Source organism: Microtus ochrogaster, unplaced genomic scaffold, assembly GCF_000317375.1.
Source record: "Microtus ochrogaster isolate Prairie Vole_2 unplaced genomic scaffold, MicOch1.0 UNK6, whole genome shotgun sequence".
Taxonomy (NCBI): domain Eukaryota; kingdom Metazoa; phylum Chordata; class Mammalia; order Rodentia; family Cricetidae; genus Microtus; species Microtus ochrogaster.
Genome location: NW_004949104.1, coordinates 8717979 through 8741460, shown reverse-complemented (window position 1 = coordinate 8741460; position 23482 = coordinate 8717979). Strand labels below are relative to the sequence as shown.

Genomic DNA, 23482 nt, shown 5'->3' with positions numbered 1-23482 from the left:
GGCTATCAGTCAGCATTGTCAGGAGGGGACCCTTGGAGGATGGGGGAGGTTTCTATCACTCAGACACTGTGCCCAGCTCCTGAATAGTTTTCTAGGAGTTTCCTTCCCACCTCCCTTCTTTCCTGCCCAAAAGCCAGGAGGAATGAAACCATGGCATGCATGGTCAGGGCTGCGCTTCTCAGCCAGCAGGAAGGGCTGGTGACTTTTCCTGGACTTGGGTGACATGTCAAAGCCCATCTCTGAGACATCCTAAGTGAAACAGCCAGTGTGCTGCCTGCCATGGTGCTGAGCCTTTTATCTATCTTTTACCCGGTGGTGCCCGCACCGGTGCCCGCTGTTGGCTTCCTTATGGACATGCTCCATGCTGGCTTATGTTCATCACAGGGAAGAGCAAGGGCTGAGAGGACACTCATCACAGGCCAAGTTGGGTTGAGGCACCCACAGGAAGAATCCCCTTAGACAAGGAGAAGACAGCATCTCATTAGGCATTTACAGGCAGTGACCCAGTTGTTCCACAAAAGGTCAGTGTGGTCTATATCTGTCTCGCCCCCACAGAGTGCAAGCTGATGACCTGGGCCTGGGGAAGGGCTGCAGGATGGACTGGTAGAAACCAACTCTCTCCTCCCACCGTTGTACAGGGCTACAGACAAACTTAAGATGAAAAAATTTACTTGATTGGGGTAGGAACTGAAGAGGGACCTCATTGGTAGCTGGGCTGTTGCAGGGAAATTTGCTGTGGCTCAGGTGGAGTCCAGGGTCTCCTATAGTGGGGCCAAGTGTCCCCATGAGCGTCCAACACTCAAATTCACCTTTAGGGGCACCTGTGGGGTGACAAACAGAAACTCAGCCACCTCCCAGGCTCTCACGCAGGTTGAAGAGGTAGCAGTTGCACAGGGACACATCCATCCAGAGAGAGCAGCCACATAACAGGCGAACACATGGGTACACGTATACTCATATTTGCCCTCTGCACGTTCACATCACATGCACCTACCATGGTGGAATACCCTACCCACCAGGCCTCAGGCAGTGTCTGCAGGGCTCCCAGGCATGGTGACTTAGGGTAGGAATGTCTTAGTGCAATATGTGCTCACCCAGCCAGGGCTGTATCTCGGAGAGATGCTAGGGGACAGAAGACCCTTACTTGAGTGGGCTTTTCCCCAAGGCACTAGACAAAGCCACCATGTCTGAAAGAAGGGCTGACTCCCAATTTCCAGTTGTTTTCTGCCTCATGAGGGCCCTCTGATGGCAGCTAAGTTTAGTTTCCTGGGTTCCAGGCTCCTCCCCTAGTACCTACGTCTTTGCCCACAACAGGCATAGGCTGTGTGGACAACCTCAGGGGGGCAGGATCCTGCCAAGTGGGTAAACACATGTGTGGCTCCTTAGCCCTGCAAAGCTGCCACCTGTGCAGAGAGCGCACTGCCCTTTCTCAGGGAATCCTCCGAGCCTGTGAGCAGAGCCAGGGCTGCTCTGGAAGATGGTCAGCAGTTTCTGTGGCTCTGGTTAGTTCTGAAGTGCTCACAGGGCAAGCTGTGTTTCTGGTTCCACCTGGGTCACCCACCTTGTTACTTCCTGCCCAGTTGTCCACACTGCTCTGGGGAGCCTATGCTGAAACATCCAGCGCTCTTTTTCTGGCAAGAACCCAGAGCTGCTTCCAGGCTGTGTTCAGAAGGTGCAGAGCGGGCCTGTGTTTAGATGTGCCCACTTGTGTACTGGAGTATATGGGACCTAGTGCCCACGTCCTCAGTGTGGGTGAGCCTCAGGGCAGGGTTGAGCCAGAGGCTGGTAGGAGCAGTGGTAGATACCCATGGTGGTGGCTTCTTGCCAGGGACCAACCGAGTCATCCAGCAGGGTAAGGGTTCCTCATCGGAGGACAAGTGGAGGCTTGGAGGGCAGCAGCCCTGGTGCCCACCCTGGGTTGACCCCAGCTGTAATGCTGGGCGGATGTGGATCTCCTCACCTGCAGCTGCAGTTCCAGAGTCTGTACCTGCTGTAAGGACTCCATGATCCTTCTGACAAGAGCTGGAATGGGAAAACAGCTGCTTACAGGTGTGTGGGTCCAGGGTTGGCCAGTCTTCTGGCTCCCAGGCCCCACGAGTTGAGGACTGAGGAACCCTCAGGCTCAGTCCTGCCTGATCCAAGTCACCTGGTTATTTCTTGGATCTACAAGCCACTCAAAACAATTGGTCAGGGCCCTTGATCCTCTCATGTAACCTCATAGCTGGTACAACAAACACCCAATGTCTACATCCACAGCTCAGGATTTAGCTTAGAGGATCCTCAGCCCACCCTTCTGGCCACCGTACTGACTGAGCTGGTCTCCTTCCACCCCAGCTCTTCCCAGCAGAGGCAGGCCAGCTGAGGTGGTAGATACTGTGCCCCTTCCACTGGTTCTGGCTATGGTACTAGGGCTAGGAGAAGGTACCAGTCAAGATAGTCTGGGCATGGAAGACCACAGTTTCTGATGCTTCTGGCAAAGGTGTGAGATGCTCTTGTCACGCCTCTGAAGATAGCTTTGTGGCCCTGACTGTATGATCTATCTTGTGAGCTACTCTCATCATCTCTACAGATTGCCCTGAATGGAGGCCCAGCCATGGATGTCTGTGCATAGAAGCTTCATGGCTGTTCTGGAGCACTAGACATGTATCTCCCGGTACTAGGGTCACCGAACGAGCTGCCAGCTGGGAGAGTCCCTGAGGGACAGAGGGGAGGAGCTTCAAAGAGATGGCAAATTTCCTGACTGTGGGTAACACCGCCCCCTATGCTCCCCTGGACGAACCTGCAAACTCAGGGACCTGAGTGTCTTCTACTTCGAACAGCAGCTCGTCATGAATCTGGGCAACTAACCTGGAGAGGAAGGAGGGCATTTGTGAGTGTGGGTGCTTCCACACGGGACCTCAGGCTAGCATTCACAGTTCCTGGTAGGTTGTTTGGCATCTGGTTTATGAAAGAGCGTGGAATAGGTATGGCCATCCTGGCACTGTGGCCTGGGGTTGCTCACCATCAGAAGGGCAGCTCCAGGGAGTGGGCAGAAGGGGTCAGGAGAGAGAGATAAATAGCTTCTGGAGAGCTGTCCAGCCTCCGAGCAGGCTGAGCATTTCACAGGCATGGGAGACTGGAAGGCTGGAGGAAGAGCTTCCCAGGAGCAGAGCGACCTCTTCATGTGCCCTAGCCTCCACTGGATGTGATGAGAGCATGGAAGGGGCAGGGGAGCCGCTCTTACTGTGAGGAGGGAGGCTAAATGGAGAACGTGGGGGGAGCATACCCTTTAGTTTAGAGGAAGTGATGGGCAATATTTTTTAAAATTTGCTTTTTAAAGTCATATAAATATTTAACAGAACTTGAAGAATGCAAAAATTCAAAGGTACAAAATTACATCAGCTATGGGATATTTTGTATGGCCCATACAGGACTCAGCATGTACTTTGGGGCAGTAAACCATAGTTCTAGGTGAACTTGGCTTCATGGACACTCAGGTTCCATTTCTCTAGCAGTCCTGTGTGGCCCCTGAGCCCCTTCTGGCATCAGTAGGAAGAGGAGTCTAGGAGGCAGTGCTCTGTTGGGTAAGTGTTGGGCAGAGCAAACAGATTCGACCAGGTGAGTGGGGAACAGCACACGTGCACAGGATGAGACACGGACTGCTGGGGACATCTGAGTTCTCAACCCATAGATCTGTCAGCACATCTGACAGCTTGTCACAAACCACAGGCTCCTTGGAGGCTCGAGGGAGATGTCACTTCAAAATCCTTATAGATATGTAGTTCCCAGACCTGGTACCAGCACCTTTGTGAGCGCACAGGGTAGCTGCTCCTGCACTGCCAGGGATGAAGTGTGTAGCATGGGGGATAAGGATGGTCACAAGCACCCACAGTCCCCAGGGAAGGGTCGAGGGCATAGAGGGGCCCTTGCTGTCTCCTGGATGGAACTCTGAAGCGCAATAATCACATGCTACATGCCCCCCACTGCTGTTTGCCCTGGGTTCCCCTGTGGCACTGGAAGCTGAGGCTTCACAGGGAAGTTGTGTTAATCCTCCCCACTTAACCCCAGCAGTGGTAATGGATCTGATGGTGAACCCTGGCTGGAAGGAAGAAGCAGCCTTAAAATGCCTGACTAGAGTGGCCACGATGGTTCCTGATAGCAGAGTTCTATGGTAAACTAGCCACCAGTCTTCTCTAACACCCTTTGTTACTGGGCGGGAAGAGAAGGGGCTATGTTCCTAGCATGCACGCCATCTCCTCTAAGACCCAGAAGTCATCTGTTTCCAACTCGCAGGAAGGTTGCGAAGGGTTGCCTTGACCATCACGACCTTCTCTTGCCTAGAAGGTGTTGAGATGGTCAGAGCAGCTACCTCAATCATGGCACTAAAGGGAAAGGGCCTGAACTTCTAAAACAAAGTCAGCAACCTCTGTGCCTTGGCACGCACAGGACTTGGCAGGAAAACGATACACCTTTTGAGCTCAGACTACTGTAGCCAGGCCACTGTTACTAGAGGCCAACAAATGCACATTCTGAAGACTGGGTCCAGACTATGGAAGAGTGGAGTATACATTCTCAGGGACATTCACAGAGGCATTTCCTTGTGTTTTATATACTGCCCCTGGCTAGGGCATCAGCACTCCCTTCCAGAAGCCAGACTGTGGTAGAACATGGCAGGCACTAAGCTGTAGCACTGGCATGTTTTCTTAAACTAGTACCAGGCTGTCTGGCAGGCCTTGGCTTCCAAAGGGTTTACTTTTCAAATGGACAGAAACCTCAGAAGAGGCACTTGCAACTCTTTCCAGATTTAGCAGAAGTGCCTTCACACTTCTTGAAATCACACCATGCAGTCTGAGCTGCCAGTGTGGCAGGACCTAATAGGTGTGACTGTTAGTCACTCACACATCACCATCACAGCCACAGAGACATCACACTTCTCTCTGGAAGCTGGGGCACAAGAACAAGCAGGAGAAGCAGACGAATGCAGGCTTAGACCACCCAGACTCCCAGGGGACCATGCCTATGCTGGCTGCCCTCTGCTCCACAGAGGACATAGAACTACTGTATTTGCATCTGGCTGGCCTGACACAGGCAGACAAATCCTGGCCCTTTGAGAGAACTTTCCAGAAGGGCCTAACCTCATCCCTTTGCCAATAGTTTGCCAGGAAGTTCCCTCTTATGGAGCACCCTAGCCATGCTGAATTCTTTGTGGGTTCCTCTTAGAAGTGCATTTGTGTGGTGGCACAAGATGGGAGACTCTGCAGTTCTGGGAGGACACCCAGCCCTAGCTTGTCTTCTCCTGAATTTGGACAAGGTGCATGCAACTTGTTGCCTCAGTTTCCTTTTCTCTGTATCTCTGAGTCAGATTTCCTGTGCTTATCTTTTGGAAAGACATCGCAACCAAGGAGACCCTAAGCCTTAATATGCCAACATCTTTCACCAATTCGAAAAACAGCAACAGAAGAAGCAACTTGCTAGTCTTGCGTGTGGCAGATGCAGAGTGCAGTGTGTTTTCAGCGGCCACCAGGACGGGCCGACACAGGCTGTGCACAGCCCACATGAAGCGAGAGGTTATCACAGGAACAGTGGGAGTGGGCACGTGTACAGAGTCCATCAGTTACAGGAACTGGGAGGAAATCGTTGTGAGTACCGGGTAGAAGACAGACAGAGGTGACAGGAGAAACCAGCTTGGCCCAGCTTTGCACAGTCTGCTCCCAACCCTCAGGCATGCCTGGGGCAGGGCTCAGCTACAGTCTCTGCACCTTCCCAGACGGCTTGCAGCTTCCCAACCTATTTCTTTTCAGTAAGAAAGTACCTGGAACAGGGCTGTAAAAAGCAGGAGACGACAGGGCGTAGAACTGAGCCTCCTGCCCTTGGCTCTGTATGACACTAATCTACAGAGCACACTTCTGTTCAGAGGTGTGAAAACCACCCAAGAACACAGGTAAAAGGTAAAAATGGGCAGGGGAAATATTCGAAGAGATAAAGTTTTCTAAAGAAATATGAGCAATTGCTGATAAAGGAAAACTCATACCTTGAGCATGAATTATATTACTGGCCAAGAGAAAACTGTAAGTTTGGTAAGGAATGCCCAAAGGGAAGCAGGTTCCCATGTCTCCACAGCCCTCTTGGGGCTGCAGTACAGGGGCCTATGGGACCCGTTTCACATTTTGGGATCTAGGGAAGCTGCCATCTTCCTGTAGGAGATTTCCTCCCAGGACTAGAATTGCTGACCACTTAGGCAGTGGTATGAGCACCCTGGTGTGTAGAGGCCCATGGGAGGTTCTTGGGGTCCTTAGGGTAGGATGGAAAAACATGTGGTGGGTACAAGGAGCAATGCCATTTTGGCATCCAACAGATCTCTTTGGCAGGAGTTCAATGTTAGGCCCTGGAAAAATGACTAATTCACTGACCTGGCTGTCAGGGTTGGGGATGTGGCCACTGCAGCAAAGATGTGGATCATGGCTAGCTTACAGATGTCTGCGGCTGAACCTGTGGAGACAAGGGTTCAATTTTAGAACTTGAGGTGTGGCTCACAGTGCCTGAGCTGTTATAGAGACATTTTCCATGGACACTGCTCATTCCACTGGCTAACAATGAAGGAGTTTTTGCAACTGGAAGCAAACCATGGATCCTTAATACAATCGAGCTGCTTCCTTCCCAGTGCTGTGGGGATGTGGTTTGGATGCCTTAATGAGAAAACCTGACCCCAGTCAGATACTCAGGGTGTGAGAGAAGGGTCCTATCCTATGTCAAGTAACCCATCTCTAGGACTGGCTCTGCTGTGGGACAATGATCTTGTACACTGTAAAGATTTGTCACTTGTATTGATTTAATAAAATGCTGATTAGCTAATAACCAGGCAGGAAGTATGGACAGGGCAACCAGAACAGGAGAATTCTGGGAAGAGGAAAGGTTCAGTCTGCAGTTGTCACCCATACACAGAGGAAGCAAGATGAGAATGCCTTACTGATAAAAGGTACCAAGCCACGTGGCTAACACAGACAAGAATTATGGGTTAATGTAAGATGTAAGAGTTAATTAATAGGAAACCTGAGATAATAGGCCAACCAGTTTATAATTAATGTAAGCCCCTCTGTGTTTCTTTGGGATTGAATGGCTGAGGGACTGGGTGGGACAGAGACCTCTGTCAACAGACTGTATTGTTGGTGAGAATCCTGGGGACTCAGGCTCTTACTTTTAGAGGGGAACAGAATGGCCTCCAAGGGTCTTGGAGAGGCCATCTCTTTTTTTTTTTTTTTTTTGGTTTTTCGAGACAGGGTTTCTCTGTGGCTTTGGAGCCTGTCCTGGAACTAGCTCTGTAGACCAGGCTGGTCTCGAACTCACAGAGATCCGCCTGCCTCTGCCTCCCGAGTGCTGGGATTAAAGGCGTGCGCCACCACCGCCCGGCGAGGCCATCTCTTTATTTCATTTTTTAAAGGTCTGACTATGTAGCTCAAGATGACTTTAGCCTTCCAAGGGTTGGTATTACAGGTATGCCTCACCATGTCCTTCCAAAACTGCCTGAAACATAAAGATGGCCCTGCCATATCAGCAGCTGTGACACTCAGGCAGGACTGGTGAGGGCTGTGAGACCTCAGACAGAGCAATCTGCCAAATACCCAAGGAGCAGGGGGCATGGGCCTTCCGGGAAGGAGCCACAGACAGTGGTAGGCTGGGGCTAGTACCTTGTACCACAAAGTTTACTGCCTGTCGCTCTGCTTGTGCCCGAAGCTTCTGGTCCTGTGCAGAGATCCTTGGCAGAGGTCTCCTTCTACCCAAGATGGATGTCACATAGCCTAGGGTAGAAGAAGGAGAAGCAGACAAGAAACAGGTACAAGTGGCATAGCACCAAGTGGCCACTGCCTCCTTATACTGCCCTGCGCTTCTCACAGAACTATCCGATATATTCCAGGGACAATGGCGTCTATACAGTAGGACCTGTACCAGGATGTCTTCTGTTGGCCATGTGTCAAACTTCTACTCTTTTCTGGCTTCCAGCTGCACTGAGATCTTACACAGAACAAGGACATTTTTATTCTATAGAAATCGAAAGCCATATGTAGGCTTGGGCACAGGAGTCATTCTGGGGTATGTGGCAGCTGGAATATAGAACAAGAATTGGAGGGTATGTCCACACATGAAGGTAGAATGAGACCTTCTGGGGTCTGATGCTTACATGTCTTAGAGCTCTAAGGAAATGAATAAGGGTCTAGAGAGATGGCTTAGTGCTCAAGAACACTAATCCTTCCAGAGGACTTGAGTTTGCTTCCTGGCATCCACATGACAGCTACCATCTGTAATTCTAGTTACAGAGGATCTGATGCCCTCTTCTGGTCTCTGCAGGCACTGCATGCTTGTGGTGCACAGACATATATACAGGCAAAACACTCAAACCAAAAACAAGTGAATAAACACTCAAACCAAAAACAAGTGAATAAATAAATAAAATGCACATAAACCCACTATGTTGTCAGGCGATGGTGGTGCACACCTTTAATACCAGCACTCAGGAGGCAGAGGCAGGTGGATCTCTGTGAGTTCAAGGCCAGCCTGGAATACAAAGTGAATTCCAGGATAGCCAGAGCTGTCTCAAAAACACCCCCCCCCACACACACACTATACTGGTGTATTAGTAAGGGTTTTCTAGAGTAACAGAACTTATAACATGAATCTCTCTCTCTCTCTCTCTCTCTCTCTCTATATATATATCATATATATATATATATATGATATATATATGATTTATTAGAATGGCTTATAGTCTGCAGTCCAGCTAATCCAGCAATGGCTGGCTGTGAATGGAAAATCCAGGAATCCACCAGTTGCTCAGTCCATTAGACTGGATGTCTCAACTGGTCTTCAGTATGCTGGAATCCAGAGGAAGCAGGCTCCAACGCCAGTGAAGGGACAGTCTTGCTAGCAAGGCCAGAGTAAGCATACAAAGAACAAAAGCTTCCTTCCTCCGTGTCCTTACACAGACTTCCAGCAGGTGTAGCCTGGATTAGAGGTGGGGTCTCTCAGATCAAATGGTCTGCATTGAAGGAGTTATCTTCCTACCTCAGAGATCTGGATTAGAAGTGGCTCTTCCGGGGGAGGGAAATGGGAGGAGAGGAGGGGGTGGAAATTTTTAATAATAATAATAATAATAGAAAAAATAAAGTATAGCTAAATCAGTCAAAAAAAAAAAAAAGAAGTGCTCTTCCTATTAAAGCAAAAATCGCTCACAACTCTGCCCTCCATTTTTGGGTTTTAGTTAATTCCAGATATAGTCAAGTTGGCAACCATGAATAGCTCTCACAAGCCCACTCTTTGTCAATTTGACAAATAATCATAGCTCCTTATGTTGTGATTAATTTCCAAAGGAAGAATAACCAGGTCATAATAATGCTTAAGCATGAGATAAATATCCAATGTACAATCATAAGTGCATTATAAATTTATCAGGTCAGGATTATATCTAACTGATGACATAACTATCCCTCACACAATTACAAACACATTATAAATCTAGAATAGGTTACAATGTCCCTTGAGGAATATTCTTTTACTATCTTAAACTTAAATATGATAACCACTGATACTCTTAATTGATGTTACAGCCCATGATAAAGTAATTGAGGAAAGAAAACACAAATATATGTACAAACACATTCTGGCTTTTTTGTTTATTTTTGTTTTGTTTTGTTTTTTTTCTTTTCTTTTCTTTTCTTTTTTTCGAGACAGGGTTTCTCTGTAGCTTTGGATCCTGTCCTGGAACTAGCTCTTGTAGACCAGGCTGGCCTCGAACTCACAGAGATCCACCTGCCTCTGCCTCATGAGTGCTGGGATAAAAGGCGTGCGCCACCACCGCCCGGCTCACATTCTTTTTTATTTTAATTTTTTTGTTCATTTTATATACCAACCACAGTTCCCTCTCCATCCCTTCCTTCCACTTCCCCCCACACACCCCCATTCACTCCTCAGAAAGGGTAAGGCCTCCCATAGGGAGTCATCAAAGCCTGGCACATGAAGTTGAGACAGGACCAAGCCTCCTGCATCAAGGCTAAGCAAGGCTTCCTACCATAGGGAATAGGCTCCAAAAAGCCAGCTCATATACCAGGGATAGATCCTGGTCTCACCGCCAGGAGCCCCACAAACAGACCAAACCACACAACTGTTCCCCGCATGCAGAGAGCCTTCTCCGTTCCAGGTCCCATACAAAGCTAGCAGCTTTTGGTGTATGGGCCGGATCACCACACCAAATGGGGAATGTGCTGTCTCCAGACTCCAAACAGACCAACTAAACATTGTGCAATAACTTATCCTTCATCTTGAAAGGAATGTCTCTGCATGCCTCACACCACTGGACTCCTAAGAATTTCACTAAAGTAAAAGACCCTGGAATTTTGGTTAGATTTGTTCCCCACCTTCTGATGTGCATATGTGTTACCTATGAGTTCAAAGTGGTTGCTAGTTCTTGGTCCAATCAGAATAATGTTGTTAATATAGAGCACCAAAGTAATATTTTATTGAAGAGACAGACAGTCAAGATCCCTTATGTCACAGGGCAGGAGAGTTAATATATCCTTGAAGCTAAACTGTAAAGGCCTTACAAACTGTAAGCAAATTGCTTCTGGTGCTCCTTATGGACAGGTACCAGGAAAAGGCATTTGCTAGATCAATAGCTGCATACCACGTACTAGAAGATGTGTTGATCTGTTCAAGTAAGGACATCACATCTGTACAGCAGCTACAATTGGAGTCACTACCTGGTTGAGTTTTGACCCATCTGTCTTCTGCACTGGCCAGATAGGAGAGTTAAAGGGAGACATGGTGGGAACTCCACCCCTGCATCTTTCAAGTCCTTGATGGAGGCACCAACTTCTGTAGTTCCTCCAGGGATGAGATATGTTTTTGACTGACTGTTTTCTTTGGCACAGGCAACTCTAAAGGCTTCCATTTAGCTTTTCCAACCATGATAACCCTCACTCCATAGGGTCAGAGAGCCAATGTGAGAATTCTTTTTTTTTAAAAAAATATTTATTTATTTATTATGTATACAATATTCTGTCTGCGTGTATGCCTGCAGGCCAGAAGAGGGCACCAGATCTCATTACAGATGGTTGTGAGCCACCATGTGGTTGCTGGGAATTGAACTCAGGACCTTTGGAAGAGCAGGCAATGCTCTTAACCACTGAGCCATCTCTCCAGCCCCCCAATGTGAGAATTCTGCCAACTTCTAAGTATATCTAGTCCAATTAGATATTCTGAGACCGGGGAAATAACTACAGGATGAGTTTGAGGCCCCACTGGACCTACTGTGAATCAACCTTCAACCAAAACTCACCTGACCTCCATATGCTCTTACTTTAACAGGAACGTCACAGGGTTTCCTGGGATTTCCCAGAATCAGAGTCAATTCAGAACCAGTATCCAAAAGACCCCAGAAAGTCTGATTGTTTCCTTTCCCCCAGTGTACAGTTCCCCTTGTAAAAGGCTGTAGGTCCCTCTGGGGAAGGAATGGAAAAAGGCTAACCGTAAAACCTTTAGGCATTTTATCAAGTCCTACCTTAGGGGAACCTGGATGGCCATTCGAGGGGTCTGCAAACTAGCTCAAGTCTGGAAATTGATTCATGGGCTGAGATTGCCTTTTGCTACTATCCTTTGAACCCTTTCTTTCATTTGTTTACAAATTTTTCTGCTTATACAGATCAAACAAAAACTTAGTGGGTTTCTTACCTATTTCATGCCTGGAAATATCATGACTGATTAGCCAGCAGCACAGGTCCATATGAGTCATGCCACCATGAAATTCACTTTGCTTGTGCTGACCAATAATGGGTTAGGCCATTATGGGCATTACTTGTCTGTGCTGCCCTTTGCATTAACTATGATCACCGTCTTAGGGTTTCTATTGCTCTGAAGAGACATCATGACCACAGCAACTCTTGTAAAGAAAAACATTTAATTGAGGTGGTTGCTTACATTTTCAGAGGTTTAATCCATTATTATCACGATGGGGAGCATGGCAGCCTGCAGACAGACATGGTGCTGGAGAAGGAGCTGCTACATGTTGCTATGCAGGCAGTAGGAAATAGACTGTCTCATTGGGCATGGTTTGATTATATATGACCCCTCAAAGCCTGCCTCCACAATGACACACTTCCTCCAACAAGACCACAACTACTCCAACAAAGCCGCACCTTCTAATAGTGCCACTCCCTTTGGGGACAATTTTCTTTCAAACCACCACAATCACCTTGCCTTGGGTGATTCACTGTTGCCACCTGGCCCCTGCTACCTTGGGTCCCAATTAAACCCAATGCATTTAATTCATCCAACTGAACAGCATCATCTCTGACCTAAGGCCTCGCACAAGAAAAAAGGGTGACAATGAAGCTCTTCAAATATGCTGGTGCCCCCTCACCATTTTGTGTCTTATAGGGCATATCTCCTAGGCCTCTCCATTGTGGAGGATTAGGTTTTACATAGTGTACCTGCTCCACCATTGCTATTCTCCTGAGCCTTAAAATCCATTCATCAACACTAAGCCAAAGGATATCAGGAATCTCCAGCTCTTTTTAGGAGGCCATCTCTTGACAAATGCTTCAGCCAATCATTCAAGCAAAATTTTAACACCCTTTAAAAAACCGTGCGAACTTTCATATTAAACCTAGAATCTCCATTCAGAGAGCCATAAACTCAGCCTGAACCAGTTCATGTTCCTTCCACCATTATCCTACACCTTTCAAATCCATCCCTAAATATAGTGCCCAGACTTCTGCTTGAATGAATTAGCACTCTCAGTAAGCTATTTAGTAATGTAACACACCTCTTCATGGACTGCACTTTCTACCTCACCTCTAAGAGCCTGCTCCAAGTCTGGTCCTAGGTCTAAAGTAATGGTTCTCAACTTGTGTGTCAACCCCCAGGGGGGCTGAACGACCCTCTCACCAAAGTCCCCCAAGACCACTGGAAAACACAGAGATTTACTTTATGATTCCTAACAGTAGCAAAGTTACAGCCATGAAGTAGCAACAAAAGCAGTTTTATGGTGAGCAGTCGCCACAGCACGAGGATCTGTGTTAATGGACTGCAGCATTAGGAAGGCTGGGACCACTGGTCTAGAGGCAATTATTGGTGGGTACTGAGGGACACCAGTATTGTTTCGCCTGGCATCTCTTTCAGAAGAAGTCCCGCTGGTTCAGCAGCAGACAATGAGAGATTTATTTCCTTGGTCAAAGGTGAAAATGGCAATATTTCAAGGGGTGGGGCTAAAGACAGAGAGAGACTACTTCTTCAGGAAATATAAACTCTAGAGAACCCGAGGACTCAAAGTTTTCAGCTTCAAAAGGTTCCTCGCAGACAGCCCTGGCCCACATTACAGGGTCTACTCTTTACCAGTTAGTGGCCTTACTCTGAGGACACCATCTGAGGCTGGGACTTAAATTTTTGCTGTAATTCAGCCAGCCTTATATGAGGGCTTTGGTTTGGTCTTCTGCAATTTGAGCTCTGTGGCTACTGAAGAGCGGATTCTCTTCCAGGGCACACTTAGACACTTTTACACTGCTTATACAATTCAGGAGCCCTTCAGTTTTATCACTAAGCTCTTTGTTATCTTCCACTGTATTTTGAGATGCAAGAAGTTGGTTGATTTTTATCATGGAGCTCAACCTTATTCTTTGTCAATTTATCCAGAGATACTGACCAGCATCATCGTTTTCCTTATTTTTCCCCAAACTGTCAAAAGTTTCAGATACAGGGTCACCAAATCCATTGTCACTTACAATTGATGAATCAGGATAATCTAATGCATTTGTCTCCTTAAGTTAGTAAAATAGTTCACACCGTGGGCTTTCAGTACTCTCCAAGCTCCCAGGGGAAGAGCTTCTAGAGGATTCGGTAACCATAGGTGTTGGCAAGTTGAAAAGCCTATTCATCTTTATATGTCTGTTGTTCTAGAACCAACACTGGTACCAAAATCTGTATTAGTCAGGATTCTCTAGAGTTACAAAGAACTTATAGGATGGGTCTCTATAGAAAGGGGATTTACTAGAATGACTTGCAAGCTGCTAATTCAATGGCTGACTGCAAATGGAAAATCCAGGAATCCAGTAGTTAAGGTGTAGCCCGGATTAGAGGTGGGGTCTTCCCTAAGCAATAGAGGAGAGGGTGTCTGAACTGACCTTACCTTGTAGTCAGACTGATGATTATCTTAAATATCACCATAGAACCTTTGTCCAACAACAGATGGGGAACACAGGCAATGACCCACATCGGAGCACTGGACTAAGCTCCCAAGATCCAGGTGAAGAGTGGAGGGAGTGAGAGTATGAGCAAGGAACTCAAGACCATGAAGGGGTCATCCACTAAGACAGCTTTCTTGAGCTAATAGAAGCTCACCAACTCCAACTGGACTGGGAGTGAACGAGTGTAGGGACAACCATGCCCCCTGAAGGGGGTTGACAGCTGGGGCAGACTGAGGGGTCACTGATAGTGACACTGGGATTCGTCTCTACTGCATGTACCAGCTTCTTGGGATCCTATTCTCTTCGGATGTATACCTTGCTCAACCTAGACATAGTAGGGAGGACCTTGGACTTCCCAAAGGGCAGGGTGCATGGCACTCCCTTAGGGTTGGGAGGGTGGGGGAGGGTCTGTGGAGGGAGAGGAAGGGTTTTGGGAGGAGGGGAGGGAGTGGAAATTTGGATTGGTATTTTTTTAAGTAATAAAAAAAGAAAACAACAACAACAACAAAAAAAAGAGTTGGGGTCTCTCAGATCAAATGGTCTGGATTGAAGAATATGTCTTCCTACCTCAAAGATCCAGATTAGAAGTAGATCTTCCTACTTCAAATAAAGCAAAAATCCCTCACAACTCTGCCCTCCATTTTTGGGTTTTAGTTAATTCCAGATGTAGTCAAGCTGACAACCAAGAATAGCTTTCACAGTTGGTTACACATGTTCCTGAGCAGAGAGGACTTCTTTTTTAACTTGATGTGGGTCAGAAGCATATCTTTCACTGGTGAGTTCATAGGTCCAAGGATCAGAAGAACTCTTTACATATAGAACCTATAACTTTTTGTTGTTGGTGGTAGGGTAAGTACTGAGATCTAGTCTCTCACCCCTATGCTAGCTAATGCACTGAGCTGTCCTCCAGCCCCAAGGCAATTGTCATGGAGCGACAAGGTTCTGCGTACCACTTCATGGGTGATATGCGAAACTAGGACAGGGCACCGAGCTTCTGACTCAGCACATTTGGTTACCATGTCTATAGCTTCTGACTGGATGTTGGATACCATTGACGTTATGTTGTTGAGCATAAGTGTCTTTGCTCTCTATCTGTGACTCTCTTGGCAGGTCTTCATCACTTGTATATCTCCCTGATTTTTTTTTTTTTTTTGTGTGTGTGTGGTTTTTAAAGACAGGATTTTTCCTGGCTGTCCTGGAACTAGCTCTGTAGACCAGGCTGGCCTCAAACTCACAAAGATCTGCCTGCCTCTGCCTCCCAAGTGCTGGGATTTAAAGGTGTGCGCCAACACTGCCCGGCCATCTTCTTGACTTTTGAGGCCTGTCTTTGTGCTGGGGGTGAGGAAGCTAGAGTAATCTTTCTGTGGAGCTATAAGGTGTGGCTCTTGTGAGGCATTTATTGGCTGTATCAGGTATTCAGTGAGTTAACTCCAGCCTATATGAACTTGGAACCATCCTGCTGGCTGCTCCCAGTGCTTATTCTGTGTGGGTCTTCTCCAGCTCTTGTGCTGTGTGCCTCCAGACATAGGAACTTACAGGAGTCATCTCATCTTGGCAACCACAGCAATAGGATGCTCACTTCCAAGTGTCTGAAACTCATGTACTTTGGCCTGTTTCACGGTTGTCTACGGAGTGACTGAACTGTGTTCCAAAGTGGATGCCATCTGACTATACATGCTTCAAACCTTGTTTATCCTCTACCCAGCATTTCCAGCACTGGTGATGAGTTTCTTTCTGTAGTGCAAGACGACCTGATGCCCTGCCACTCTACGCTGGTGCTCAGGGTGGAAGCAACACTCTGGATGTCATTCTCATGTCAGGACACCTGGCATCCCTTCACCGCACACTTAGGAGTGACTGGTGAGCCATGGGAATATTGGCACAAGAATCCATCATCTCACCCACTCATTCCCAGTTAGATTTTAAAAATGGCAGTGGCCACTCTAAGGCACCAGGCATGGGAACCTGGTAGAGGAACCTGGAGCAAAAGCGTCAACAGTCTTTGTTGACTGCAGTCGAGATATCTTGATTTAGACAATTTTGCATTTTGAGTAAGAGACAACTATGTGAACAAGCTGTGGGCTGGCCTCTCTGGGGCTTTAGGAGTAACTGGTGTGGCTGTAATTGTTTGAACTGAGGATGGTAGAGTACATGGACCCCTGAGAGCCTGACCCCATTTGCACTGGCAATCAGAAGATGTTTGAGTCCCAGCCTCTCTGGCATCTGTCTCCTTGAGTGACATCTCTGTTTTCCCTCATTTCATCTCTGCTCCTAATACCTTTGCTGTCCTAGACTGTCCTCCAGTTGTAGCCCTGACCTCAGACTCTCCAAACCTCTTGCAACAGTGTTGCTGGACTAATTTTTAAAACAAAACTCAGATGCCTGCCATGTAAAGCTCTATGAATGGGCTGGGCTTGATCAACCCCATCTATTCTCTTCATACTCTGCCCAGGTTTTCCCACTTGCTCACATTGGGGACTTTCCTAGGCCCTTCCTGACGTTTCAAGACCTAGCCCTGGTTACCTCCTCAGCAAGTAGCTGGCAGTTCTTCTGGGTTCTTTCTCTGTCCTGAAACCCTCTGGTGTCTTCCACACATGGGATGTAATGCTTGTTGCATCCCATGGGCTCTCTGTCTCACCTGCCAACAGGTGAGGTGTGAAAGTGAGAAACTGCGCCCTTGGCATTGGCATGATAACATGCCAGGCATCCAGGTAATCTTGGCCAATAACCTAGTGATTATTCTAATGTGCTTTGGGTATTAATCCCTTTAGGAAAGAACAAAGAGGAGAGGTGATGTCTGTACCAGAGAAGAGTGCTGAACTATGCCCACTCTACCGGTGACCATGGGATTTAGGCTTTGCCTGGACCTCCTGCTGACTCATTTTATTCTGCTGTAAAATGGGGCAGCACCATCACCCACTTCTTCTCACCCCCATTGTTTTTATTCATCACCCACTTCTTAAGTATTGTGAAGATTACTTGAGTAGCTTAATGGGCAAGGTTTAAAGGTCCCCCCTCCCCCCAGTGTGCAGCTGCATTACTCAAGAGTCTGTATTGTGTCTATATTTCCATCTGTAGTATGTGTGAAGACAGTGGCTTCGTAAGTTCTCATCAACACTGGGTACTATCACTATTGCATCACTTCAAATAGACAGTAATTTAACTTCTCCTGAGACTCCGGGTGGACAGTAGTCAGGGCAGATGGAGACCTGCTGGATGTGGGCCGATGACAAGGTCTAAGTGAGTAGCGAGCTGTGGAATCTGATTGTGCTGGGGCTTTGTGGAGGATCCCGATGGCATCTGCAGGCAGGCCAAGGACAAGCCTGAGGTGGCAGCCCAGAACTATGAGCACAAGCACAGGCTCCAGGCTATAATCTCTTGAGGCCCCGAGGGCACTTGAGAACTGCAGGTGTCTGCTGTACCCTGAAGCACACGCTAGAGCTCATGTTTAGGAATGGAAAGTCCTGCCAGTCCAATCCAATTTCAATTTTCATCCTGTTAATAGTGATTTGTGAGTGTTATCTCGGCACCATTAATCCTGCTGTCTGTTGTTAATATGTGATCATCCATTTATTTCCTTCCTTCTGTGATTTTTGCAGCTCTTTCCTAAAATTTATTATATATAATAATATATATGTATATATATATTTATTTTTTGGTGTGTGTGTTGAATCCGTAGTTACAAATATTTCTTTTAAAAATACTCTTAGGGGCTGGAGAGATGGCTCAGAGGGTAAGAGCACTGGCTGCTCTTCCAGAGGTCCTGAGTTCAATTCCCAGCAACCACATGGTGGCTCACAACCATCTGTAATGAGGTCTGGTGCCCTCTTCTAGCTTGCAGGCATACACACACAGAATGTTGTATATATAATAAATAAATCTTTATATAAAAAAACAAAAAACCCACTCTTGGTTTGGAGAGATGTCTCAGTGGTTAAGAACACTGACTGTTCTTGCAGAACCTGAGTTTGGTTTCCATTCACATGGTGCCCCACAACCATTTGGAATTCTAGTTCCAGGGAGATCCAATGCCTGTTCTGGCTTCCACAACACCAACCACACACACCATACATGCAAGCAAAACACTTATGCGCATGAAAATTAAATAAATATATATTTTAAAAAATAAATAAAAATATTATTTTATCTCCAAATAAAGCAGATACATAGGTAAATCTCACTTTTTGATGAGACTTGCTTTATTGGAATACACACACACACACACACACACGCACACACACGCACACACAAATATACAAAATCTAAAGTTACAAAGGATTTTAATGCATTTCCAAACAAATAGAGGACAGATGGCATCTCACAGAGTGTATAAAGCTACATCCTTATTGTGCTGTGTTCACAGATATATCTTATTTGTGGAGATACTGTATAAATGGGCTACAAGCCTTTCACAGGAATATATGTTCCACTTTCAGGGTCTTTTTTTTTTTTTTTTTTGAGGGAGAGTTTCTTTGTGTAAGTCCTGGCTGTCCTGGAACTCCATGTGTAGACCAGGTGATCCTCCAACTCACAGAGATCCACCTGCCTCTGCCTCCTGAGTGCTGAGATTAAAGGTGTGCACCACCAAGTCCAGCAGGCTTTAAGGCGTAGGGCTTTACCTGCCTAGTTTTACCTATATGTGTAGTTATCATGTTAATTCAAGCTTGTTTATTTTTTGCTACAGGCAGAACCTAGTTGCTGTGGGCCCTACCAGAGGAGCAGTGAGTTGCAATTGAAGTCCCAGGTGTCAGCCAGCAGAAGGAATCTAGCATGGTGTGAGCTGACATGGGGAGATGGCTGCCTGTAATCTAGTGTGTTTAGATCTTGGAAATACCCCATTCTACTGGGCATTTTTACCTGTGGACTGTAAGAAGATGACCCCTCCCTAAGCTGTACTGTCTAATTTGATAAAAATAATGATAGCTTATATCATGTTCTGATAAATAAAAGCAAATACAAAACTATGTTTCGTAGCTGTGACTCATGAGCCCACTTCAGAAGGTGCTCAGGCTAATGATGCATAGGAAAACACCGGAGTCCAGGAACCAGCTGCTCTAACTCTCTTAAAGCTAAAAGGAGACAGTCACGTACCATTAGCTAAAACAAAGCGTTATTATAGCTTCAGGTTAGACCAGATGCCTTGCTAATAGTTTTAAAATAAGTAACTCCAAAACAAGCTAAGGTTCACAAAGACACATAGCTGAACTGTCTGACTCATATGCTAGGGTCAAAACCACAAAACAGCCTGATTGTTACTAGCTCCCCTTGCTAAATCTGGTTAATAAACTAAGGTGAGGATTGATTTCTTGCATGGATTCCTGACCTCAACCCTTTGTTATAGATAAATGGGTGTGCACTCTGAAAACTAGAAGTTCAGCTGACTGTTTTTGTGTACAAAAGTTTGTTTTGTAACTCCCTCAAAATTCCTTATAAATAAGATCACCTTTCTTTTTTCTTTTCTTTTCTTTTTTTCTTTTTTTTTTTTTTGATTTTTAGAGACAGGGTTCCTCTGTAGCTTTGGAGCCTGTCCTGGAACTAGCTCTTGTAGACCAGGCTGGCCTCGAACTCACAGAAATCCGCCTGCTTTTGCCTCCTGAATGCTGGGATTAAAGGCGTGCGCCACCACCGCCTGGCTTAAGATCACCTTTCATAATTAAGTAATTGACTCTTTCTTTGTAACCACAATTTGCATGCTGTCAGTGAAAAAGGTTGACTGAAAACAAGGCCTCTTGCTTGCTTGCTATCTAGATACATTGTACGTGGGTTATGGGAATGACTTTAATCATGTGAGGGAGATGGAAAGCATGTTTTCACCTATAAGCATTCACTTGAGAAATGGAATGCAACTGTTTTGATTCCTGTACTGCTTGGAAGATTCTTTTGGGGTGTAAAAGCTGTAAAACAACATGAGATAAGACACAGAGGATAGAGAGAGAGAGAGAAAAAAGAATAGGAATAAAGAAGGAAAACATGAAAAGAGTTTGTGCCTTTCTCCCTAACTCCCCTCAGAAAGAAAAGTTTAGCCTCGCCAACTCTGTGGATTCCTGTCAAAGCCCTGTGCTGATGGAGGCTAGTCCCCCAGACAGCAGCACCTAGCTCTAACCCCTTCCTTTCCACATGGAGTCTTTTAGCCCTGTTGATCCAGGGGCTGATGACTCTCCCATCCACCTCCACCCAACTTCAGTAACCCATACACAAGTCAGACAGACACTCACTTGTCTGTCTATGCACACAGCCACGGAATGAGAATCTGTGGACACCACTGTCTACTGCAGGAAGAGGGCTTCGGTGCAGCTGGCTTACCTGCATGGTGACACTGGGCAATAACCGTCTGGGAAAAGTCCTTGATTTTCTTATACTTCTGCAAAAATCTCTCCAAAAAGTGGGTGGCTTCTGAAACAGTGATGCCAAGGCAAGCAGCAAGCCACTCTTTCCCTGTGAATCAGGAAGACATGCCACCAGAGTTCAGGCCTAACCCACATTAGGTAAGAACAGGGTGTGGAACTGCACACCTCGGGGACAAAGCAGCCAATAAGGGCCCAGTGGTGGTGTGGGTCTTATGTGGCTGGTTTGGGGCTTTACACACTAGGTGCTGGGTGGCAGCTGACCTGAAGAGGACCATTTAAACACTGTATCCTTTGCAGTCTTGAAGGCCTGCCAGGAGCTGCATGTGAAGCTGGGCTCAGGCAGACTCAGTACTGCTCTCACTGAGTCAATGAAAGATCTGAATGTAGAACTGGGGGAAGCAGCAGGGCCCACAGGAACAAGGAAGGCAGAGTTGATTAGCAAGTGTGGAGATATGGCATTCAGGAGCCCCTATGCTTGGCATCCTTATTTTAGAGTACATGCTTTTGCCCTAGATCAGTGTTTTGCTCCTGAAAGAGGCAAAGTTCTTGTGAAGAAGCTGCAGGGAAGCTGCGAAGGTCTCTGGTGGAGGTGGTTCAGCACAGCACAGCACAGCACAGCACAGCACAGCACAGCACAGCACAGCACAGCATAGCACAGCACAGCAGCCTCAAGTTGGCTGGGTGCAGGTACTGGATACACAGGCCTGGGTCTGACTTCAGCTCTGTCACCCACAGGAGGTTCTGGTGGTCTTGGGGAAGTTGCTTAACTCTCAATAAATCTGTTTCTTCATTCATGAATTGAGAAACAGTCTTTAGCCTAAGCCTTAGCCCTAGGTCAGTCAGGGAATCCTATGAAGCAAACTCTTAGCCAAGTATGGCTTCTATTTGGTGCTTACATGTAATCGTTTTCTTTTATTTTCCCCCAGGAATAGGTACCAGGACCTTTGCTTAACAGTAGTATTGGGGGGAAAGTCTGCTCTGGGGGTGACCAGAGTTGATTTTGAGGGATTCCAAGAGTTGATTTCCGGGAAGGCCATTACTAGGGCAAGAGGAAACCACATGAGCTTTGAACTGGCCAACACAAAGGACACCTAAGAGGCTTTCAGATACTTGTCCTAGAAATCATGGCTCAGGGCTTGAGTTCTGTGTCTATGAAGACAGGGAAGGATCCTTAGAAGAGGAACTGTCTAACCTGTCAGAATCGCTTTTTGATTCCCTCTTTAGTGAGGCCTCTCCAGGCCTTAGTCAGTCGAAACCTTCAGGATTTTTAATGACAGCTTTTGTTTTGTTTTTGAAAGAACATTTAAATATAAAAATTGTTTTTGTCTTTATAGAAGCTTATAGTTATGAAAATTTAAAATAGATTTTGGACTTTTGGAGTGCTGGAATTTTTGAAGACTTTCAGAGGTTTTTGGAATTGGATTGTATAAAATTAATATGAGGGCTGGAGAGATATCTCAGCAGTTGGGAACACTGGCTGCTCTTCCAGAGGAGGAGGTTCATTTCCAAGCACCCACACGGCAGCGCACAACTGTCTATGACTCCAGTTTCAAGGGATCCAACACTATGTTGGATATATGCAAGCATAACACCAATGCACTCCAGGTCAAGGAGTGGAAAGTTACAACACTTGCATGCCAAGTTGAGGGGAAGATTGTGTTCCTTAGTTTTAATTGTTAACTTGACACAAAGTAGAGCCACCTGGGAAGAGAGCCTCAGCTGAGGACTTATCTAAGGTCATGCTGGTCTTTGAGCATGTCCATAGGGAATAGTTTTAACTGATGTAGGAAGGCCCAGCTCACTGTGGGCAGCACTATTCCAGAGACAAGGCTTCTGTACGGTCTAAGAGAACAGCCAGCCAGCAGCAAGGAAGGATCCATGTGTTTCATCTCTTTCTGCTCTTGACTGTGGATGTGATGCCTAAGTTCCTGCCTTAACTTCCCTACAACAATAATGGACTGCAGCCTGGAATTATAAGTATAATTAAACCTTTCTTCCCTAAGCTGCTTTCCAGCAGGGTTTTGTTTTTTTTTTTTCAACAGAAATATAACTAGGGCACTTCTGTTTCAAGGGCTGAGCAAGTGCCTAGCCACAGGGAGCCCCAGGAATGCTGTCTGGTCTACTTGAACAGAACTTCCCGTACAGTCCAGGTGTTGCTGCTCTGGGCTCCATCATAAATACAATCCCTTGGGCACTCAGTATGGGGCTTGGTTTCTCCTGACAGAGTCAGGTGCTTGGAGCAGTCTGAGCCCTTATCCACTGTCCTCCTGGCGCAGGGTGGTGTGTCTGGCATTCTGCATGCATCCAGTAAGCACCAGTGGATTATACAGCTGAATATGGAGTTCACTGAGGAATCATGGTGAGGACTCAGCACTAGGCTAACCCCTAGAAATCACAAGCCCAGCAAGCCTTGGGGTTAGGAATGACTTCCAGAAGACACTAGGGTCCTGCTGACCTCAGGATAGTGTCTTAGCTGGGGTTTCTATTGCAGGCCCAGTAAGATGAGGAGGTGCCCAGTAAGTTGGCAGATGCTGAATTCAGCTGGCTACAGGAGAGGTAGTGGACTTGTGAGCCAGCTTGGGTCGAGATCCCAGAGAACACAGGGGTACATGAATTCGAGGTCATAGGAGGTCAGGCAGGTAGTCGTATTATATGCTGCAGGTGGTTGGGCATGCACAACCACATCTCTTCCAAGTGTTCCTCTGCTTGTCTCACAGACCTGTGGCTTTCCCTTCTGTGCTCATCACAGTCCTCACAGTGATCACAAAACTGATTTCTGAAGGTTGCACTGGAATTGTTTCTCCCTGGTTCTGCACTACTATGGCAGCTGCTGGGTTGTTCAGAGATGGCTTCTGTGGACACACTCCTGTATGCTAGCACAGGTTGTTCAGAGATGGCTTCTGTGGACACACTCCTGTATGCTAGCAC

At 46.7% G+C, this 23482-nt stretch overlaps 1 protein-coding gene across 1 annotated transcript in view; it reads right to left on the bottom strand.

The window, feature by feature from the left end:
- Positions 1-761: 761 nt before the first annotated feature.
- The window catches only part of Poln (DNA polymerase nu), a 126965-nt gene continuing 104244 nt past the window's right edge, over positions 762-23482 (bottom strand). Inside the window, exons 17-22 of the mRNA XM_005366212.2 lie at positions 20511-20642; positions 7665-7775; positions 6390-6468; positions 2780-2847; positions 1961-2022; positions 762-821 (exon numbers count right to left, since the gene is read on the bottom strand). Of these exons, the coding sequence (XP_005366269.1) occupies positions 762-821; positions 1961-2022; positions 2780-2847; positions 6390-6468; positions 7665-7775; positions 20511-20642 (512 nt within the window). The remainder of the gene's footprint in view (positions 822-1960; positions 2023-2779; positions 2848-6389; positions 6469-7664; positions 7776-20510; positions 20643-23482) is intronic.